Genomic DNA, 7,114 nt, shown 5'->3' on the forward strand with positions numbered 1-7,114 from the left:
AGACCTTTGGCTCACTCCTATTGCTAATTTTTTCTCTGGGTTGTTGTCCTTGTATAGTACAAGCTTTTGACTCTTGTTCTCAACAAATTTGGAGCATGCTCATTTTTCATGTTTTTGCTTTTTGATTTGTATGCATTTTTCTAACTTGGTTTTTACCTCTGCACGATGACAAACTTTCTTAAAATATTATTACAAGAATGTTAAGTGCAGCTTTGGCCCCGCAATTCACTCGCTGGTGAACACCATTTTAGTTTCATCAACTTTTGGCCAAATTAACCCAGAGAAACAAAAACAAAAGTGACTTTCAAAATTATGGCATTGTTATGGTATCTTTACAATATGATAGAAGTAGGACTTTTGACTTGTCCCACATTTTCTTACACAAAATAAGAGAAACATAGCATAGAACACTACTGAATGCAACCTTTATCAAATAGAATGGAATACAAATATCTTCATTTGCACCTATTCCAGAATCTAGGTTTTCGCTCTAGAAAGGCCGGTGACCGTTGGTACACAACTGATGCAACTGTAATTAAAATCCCAGCTGTTAATGCCCATATAACATACAACTTCCCATTCTGTGCTTCATAATCAAAGAAATGTAGTAGATATTTGTCTCCCATCCATTCTCTCTCCTCTGCTCTTCGATTTTCATCCTAAACCCACAAACATAAAATAAAATTTGTAAACGTAACTAAAGGCAACCAAAGCTGTTATGAATAAACGGAATCAGATTGTTAACCTTAAGGAACATATCTAGAGGGGCATCAAATATTGCATCCACTTCAGCTTCATTTGGAGTTGGATTGAATGCTTTCTTGTCCAAGAGTATGCCAATCACAGGAACCACTGTCAGACCACTCTGCAGAGGAAACAAATTACTTCTTTAAATTTGACAATAAAGCTACATAATGCCACAAACATAAAGGTTATGCGACCCTTTTCAGCAAATCGTATGCATATGGCCGAAAGACACTTGAGACTGCCCTAGAGAAGCCGGAAAAGTGTTGGTTTGAGATTTTGATGGGGATGGCTGGAGGTTACACAACGAAGAAATAAACGTTGACTTCTAATTATCATACATTGAGCGCTGGGCTGAGTCTATAGAAGCTTCCAGTCTCATTGAGGACTTCAGAAGTTTCTCTAAATTTGTGATCTTATTATAAACGTTGATCTCTACCCAAATATATAACAAAAGAGCTTTAGTTGATTAATTCAACAAGTGTGATTGAACATTGCAGGCGAATTAGGGGCTAAAGAATTGGTTGTCAATAACAAAACATTCACAAATTGTTGATGATTTTCATTGTCAATTATAGCTAAGAAGAACAATTCCCAATTTCCCACCAAGACAATTTAGTGCCAACACATGACCAATATCTAAACAACAATAAAGTTCCTAAACATGTTAATAACTTGAGCAAAGCTTTAGTCCAACTCTTTGGATACATAAATCCTCTCTGCAATCATATCTTCTACTGTATTACATTTCTTGCATTTCTTCTATCCAGATACTTGTCATTTCAATAACCAAACTCCATCTAAAGCCTTCTCCTTAAGTGTATTTGAATAAATGAAAAATCTCTAGCATATGACGAAATAGACACATATCCAAATTCATATTAAGTGATAATAAGCATTAATATTTCATCAGAAACATAAAGAATTGATAAATTATTTGAAATTCAGAGTAAAGCAAAGCTACTTACTCACTGAATTGCACATCCTAACTATATTTACCTTGGTTACAAAAGCTTCAAGAACAGTAACAACGTTCACAAGAGAAGGGTCCAAGCCTATCTCTTCCTTGGCCTCTCTAAGTGCTGTCTCGATGTCGTCGGCATCGCCTTCCTCTCTTTTTCCTCCAGGCAATGCAACTTCACCTGCAACCAAAGTGAGTGTTTGGAAACAAACATGTAAAGACCTGAATCATCATCATCATGATAAGGCCACTGACCTGAGTGAGTGGATAGTGTTGAAGAACGCTTGGTGAGAAGTACCCTCAGATCGCCTTGGTTGTCTTCAAAGAGACAGATCAGAACCGCAGCTCGTTTGGATCTGAATGTTTCAGGTTGCTTGGCAATTGGTTTTGTTGCCAATTCTACATTTGAACCCAATTCTTGAAAAACAACCTCTTCTGTCTTGTCTTTGACTGTTGGGTATTCAATGGAATTGTGGTGGTTGGTGTTGTCAATGGGGATGGGGTGGAGAGTTTTGTGTAGACTGAGGTGTAGGGACAAGTTTATCAGTCTCTCGGATCCTCCAAATCTGTTTGAAGCCATGATCTCTCAGAGGAAGAGAGATCTAGGAAAAGCTGGGCTTGGGGGTTCTATTTTATTCCAAGAAAAGAATATGATAAGGGGTTGTTGATGGGGTAAAATGATTTGACTTTTGAAAATGGACAGTGGTCCTCATTCCAATCGGCACGTGGTTTTATATATATATAAAGGAAACAGTAGTCAAGATCAAGGAAGAATAATAAAATTATGCGAGTCGAGTTGTAACTTCCTGTTCAGTCCAGAGTTCGTCTCTTGTGAACCAGCTAAATATAGTGACTGTTGATTCTGTATATATCTATATATAAAAGAAACAGCACTCGAAGAATAATAAATTAGGCGGGTTACTTGCAATTTTATGTTCATTTTACTTCGTTACTCAGATTCATGAAGATGGTTACTGGATAAATTGAGCATGTGGTTCAAAATTTGCATTCATAAACTGGGTACTTGAAATTACCAAACTACTGGGGGGTGTTTGAAGTAGAAGGGAAAAAAAAAAAATGGAAGCTGGGTTGCTTCAAGTAAATATCATACAATTGTTTGGTAGCTCTAAAATGGAAGTTTGTAGCATCCTTCCTGCAAATGAGTAAAAACTCTGGATAAAATATGAGCAACTGAAAGCAAGCTTTGTGATTTTGGGTAAAGATTCTGCAAGAAAAGCTTATCAATCAAGAACTATATGCTAAACAAAATTTTGAAAGTTGCTGAAGATGACTAACCTGATGAACGGTCAAAATTAAGTGACAGAAAAGTTTGCTCATATACACCTTGCCAAAGATATTTTGACAGTTGATACGAGTTGCCTCCTCAAGTCTCTAATTTTTTTGGTAAAACCTTTTTGAGCTTTCCATTCTATATAGCATTCATAACAGCAGAGTGTTAGGAAAACCCAACAGTATGAACACATTGGTTTCAAACACTTAAAAGTAACATTGATCATTACTCTAGCAGATCAAATTACTGAAGGTACTGCTTCAAGTGGATCTTATTGCAGAGGATAATAAGGCATAATACAACCTGATAAAATTTCATTAAATTTAAGGCATTATAGTATATTTGTCTACAACACTGGGAAATTTGAATTTGGGATTCTGCTCCAGGAAAGCCGGTGGCCTTTGGTATACCACTGATGCTGCCTTAATCAAAACCCCAGCAGTTAGTCCACATACCACATACTTCTCATTGTTCGTTCTATAATCGAAGTGATGAACCAGATACTTGTCTCCCATCCACTCTTTCTCTTCTGCTCTCCTGTTTTCATCCTAGATCAAGACATTATATGCAATCTATTAAAATTAAAACCGCAACTAGATAATCTGAGGCAAAGGAAGAAATGTCACCAAAGAGCAGAACCTTGATGAACATTTCCAAAGGAGCATCAAATACTGCATCTACTTCAGCAGCATTTGGAGCAGGTTTAAAGGCTTTCTTATCGGCAAGTAAGCCAATCACAGGAATCACTCTGAGAAGATGCTGCGCATAAAAATGAAGATGTTACTATAGGCAAAACTAAAGCTAACATTGAAGTTTCAATTGAACAGGAGTATTATTGTTCCAAGTGTAATTATGTTAATGGCGATCTGCATAATTTTGTTAGTCCCATGTCACCTTTATGGCTATATATGGCATGGGTTGTAATCATTGGGTGAAAGCCGGTGACATAGACTCTTCTATGTGTGTTAAGCACTGGCATTGAGCAGATGACATAAATGTATGAGAATAGGATACGTGTCCAATATGTGCAGTTGGAGATGCACCCAGCAAGCATGTCCAGTAATTATATATTTTTAGTTGTACAAAAAACCCTCTGTTTTGCTCGATCCACAACATGGTTGTTTCAATATATGTGAAGTGCCCATGTTGAACAGTATGTTAAAAAAAAAAAAAAAAATTTATCCTAGAAAACAAGAAAATGATATTAAGAAATGTGAATAATTAGCCACGTGTCCTTAGATATGAGTGTTAAATTACTGCACTTGACACATGTATCCGAGTCTATTGTCCATAAATTTGAACTAATAACTGGAATAGAAATCACTTCATTTGAAAATCAACAATAGTTTACCAAAAACTAGATTCAAGTATTGTGTTATTTGAGGATCCTTGTTTCCACTACATGTTTAACTTGGCATGAGTGGATTACCCATTATATGTCCCACCTATGCAGGATGCCGAAGGGGATGACTATATACAAACATGACATTTGGCATTATCTTACATTTTGAGCTTGACTTGCAACAGAAATGAACAAAGACAAAAAGAAGTGTTGTACCATCTTACTCTTTCTTCTAAGAAGTGTAATGATAAGCAAGAGAGAACGGAATGCTAACAAATCAACACATCATATAAGCCCAACTAGGCTGAAAGACGGCATTCTCAAGACTCAAATTAAGGGAACTTTCTCTGTTGAAAAGTTATTATTTTTCTTCCTGATAAAATGTAAATTTAAGTTTATTATTGTTTGTTTCCTTTCATCCCTTCATTTTTTTATTTGTAGTTCTTTCATTCTCACCAAGAAAGATTATTATTTTATTTCATTGTTCATATCATAAAATTACATGCCAATACTTGCGAATATCTACAGTACCTCTTATATCTCATTAAACATATTGTACATGTTTCTTTTATATAAACCTAACCACAACAATATTTGCAAGAAGATATCAGAATTGAAATGAAATATTACTTAGGTGGCTAGTGCAAATGAGTGGTCATCTCGTGGACATGACCCAGAATACCTTTAGGAGCAATAAAATGCATAAATTACAATCACATCACTGATGTTTGGAGAAATTATAAAAGAAACACCATAATCTACCTTAGACAAGAATGGTTCGAGAACGGTCACAACACTCACAAGAGAAGGGTCCAACCCTATCTCCTCCCTAGCTTCCCTTATTGCTGTTGCAGCGTCATCTGCATCTCCCTCCTCTGCTTTCCCTCCGGGCAATGCAATTTCACCTACAGTCAAAAACACAAACTTGGTAAAATCAACAATAGCCACATGCACAAAATATTATCATCAACAAAACCCACAAAAAGAGCAATCTTTCACTTGGTAAATTGAAACCTCACAATAAGGGAGGGGGAATGTAACCTTACAATCTTAAAAACACATATACAAAAGAAATCAACTTGATAAATTGAAACAACCAACATACATATTCAAACATATGCAACCATCAACAAAAACACCCGTTGTTGTCTAAATGATATATATTGAAAAAAAAAAAAAAAAATCACCGGACACACAAAATGCAACATCATCATCATGATAATTGACAAAAAAAAACCTATAAAAAAGAACAAATTTCACTTGGTAAATTGAAACCTTACCTGGAGAAAACAATATATATATATATTGAAACCTTACCATAGGGGGAGAGGAGGATTGTAAAAATAACCTCGAAATCTTTAAAACAAACATATACGAAGAAATCCATTTGTTAAATTGAAACAACTGAGCACGAGGATGAAAGGAAAAGAAGTGCAATGTACATGGTTCTATTCTAGCATACAGACCTTACCAAAAACCTTTTCCACAAAACCTTTTCCACGTACATTAAGACCTCAAGAGAAGCCTATTACATATGCAACCGTCAACAAAAACACCCATTTTGCATAAATGATTTAAAAAAAAAAAAAAAAAAAACACACACACACACACACAAAACCACAACATCATCATCATAAATTCATAATTAGCAAAAATTTACACACCATTACCATCAATAACAAAACACCCACAACCTAAATAACAAAATCCACTAGATTAGTATAGTAATTACAAAATACATACATATTTTGTATTGATAGAAGTAAGGGGCTACTGACCAGGGTGGGTAGAGAGTCTTGAAGAACGCTTGGTGAGGATAACACGAAGATCACCATCGTCCCCTTCGAAGAGGCAGATAAGAACAGCGGCTCTCTTGGGTCTGAATCTTTCGGGTAGGTGGGCAATTGGCGTTGCGGATTCAGCAAAACCCACCTGAGAAACAACCTTCCCTGTACTCTCCTCGATTCTTTGCTCTTCACTATCTGTGTCATCGAGTGTTGGAGGAGCTTTGTAGAGACGAAGCTGTCCAGCCAAGGCTAAAAGTCGCTCTGATCCTCCGAAACAGTTGTTTGAGTCCATGATTTCAGAGGGAGAATTCGAAGATTTGCTGACAGTGACGATGGGGTCAATTCGATGGACAATGATAGCCTTCACAGTATTGAGAACATCCCATGAAATTTTAGTTATAAAAAATTATTGCGAGCGTTAATTTCAATCAAAATCTAGACAATACTATACGCTAATTGAAGGAATCAACAACCGAAATTGATAATCGAAGGTGTGCACTTCCAGCCATAAGATGTACAGTTGGGAATTCAACTGGGTCCCACACTTAACATCCAACGGCTGGCATATCTTCTGTTCTAACTTCAGTTCATTCCGTCCGTTCAAAAAGTAAAGTTAAATTTATACTGGTACGAAACTTTGTCTATGTACCTTTTTCACATAGAATAGTCATGAATTATTTTGAGTTAAAAACTCGTAATTAAAATTTCTGGGGAGGTTAATCTTTTACTTTTATATATGCAACCAGGAAAAAAATAATAAAATTCTTTCACATGTTGTTGATTTATGTTTTGATAGTATAAAATTAGTGCACTGAAGTTAAAATTTAAACTAATTTTTTAATTTAAATTGTGAATCATTGATTTCATGTTTCACTTTGACCTAATTAGTCTACTTAACAGGTGCAAGTTTTTTAAATCGACAAACATATTCAACCTTTGACCTAATTAGTCTAATTAGTACGAACAAGGTTTTTTTAATCAACAAATAT

At 35.6% G+C, this 7,114-nt stretch overlaps 2 protein-coding genes across 2 annotated transcripts; both read right to left on the minus strand.

Annotated features, from left to right (window-relative positions):
* Positions 1–284: 284 nt before the first annotated feature.
* Positions 285–2,635, minus strand: LOC132315606 (nudix hydrolase 11-like). The gene is made up of 4 exons (XM_059813945.1): positions 1,961–2,635; positions 1,744–1,886; positions 746–865; positions 285–659 (listed from the first exon to the last, which is right to left on the minus strand). The coding sequence occupies exons 1-4, from the start codon at positions 2,283–2,285 to the stop codon at positions 456–458; spliced, it is 792 nt and encodes a 263-aa protein (XP_059669928.1). The 5' UTR covers positions 2,286–2,635; the 3' UTR covers positions 285–455.
* A 136-nt stretch (positions 2,636–2,771) lies between these two features.
* LOC132315614 (nudix hydrolase 15, mitochondrial-like) lies at positions 2,772–6,612 on the minus strand. The gene is made up of 4 exons (XM_059813958.1): positions 6,117–6,612; positions 5,101–5,243; positions 3,636–3,755; positions 2,772–3,544 (listed from the first exon to the last, which is right to left on the minus strand). Exons 1-4 carry the CDS (start codon positions 6,415–6,417, stop codon positions 3,320–3,322), a joined length of 789 nt encoding a protein of 262 aa, XP_059669941.1. The 5' UTR covers positions 6,418–6,612; the 3' UTR covers positions 2,772–3,319.
* Positions 6,613–7,114: the final 502 nt, after the last annotated feature.

The sequence above is a fragment of the Cornus florida genome, unplaced genomic scaffold (assembly GCF_030987335.1).
Source record: "Cornus florida cultivar Cherokee Brave unplaced genomic scaffold, ASM3098733v1 CherokeeBrave_3.0.0_Hap2_Chr01, whole genome shotgun sequence".
Taxonomy (NCBI): Eukaryota; Viridiplantae; Streptophyta; class Magnoliopsida; order Cornales; family Cornaceae; genus Cornus; species Cornus florida.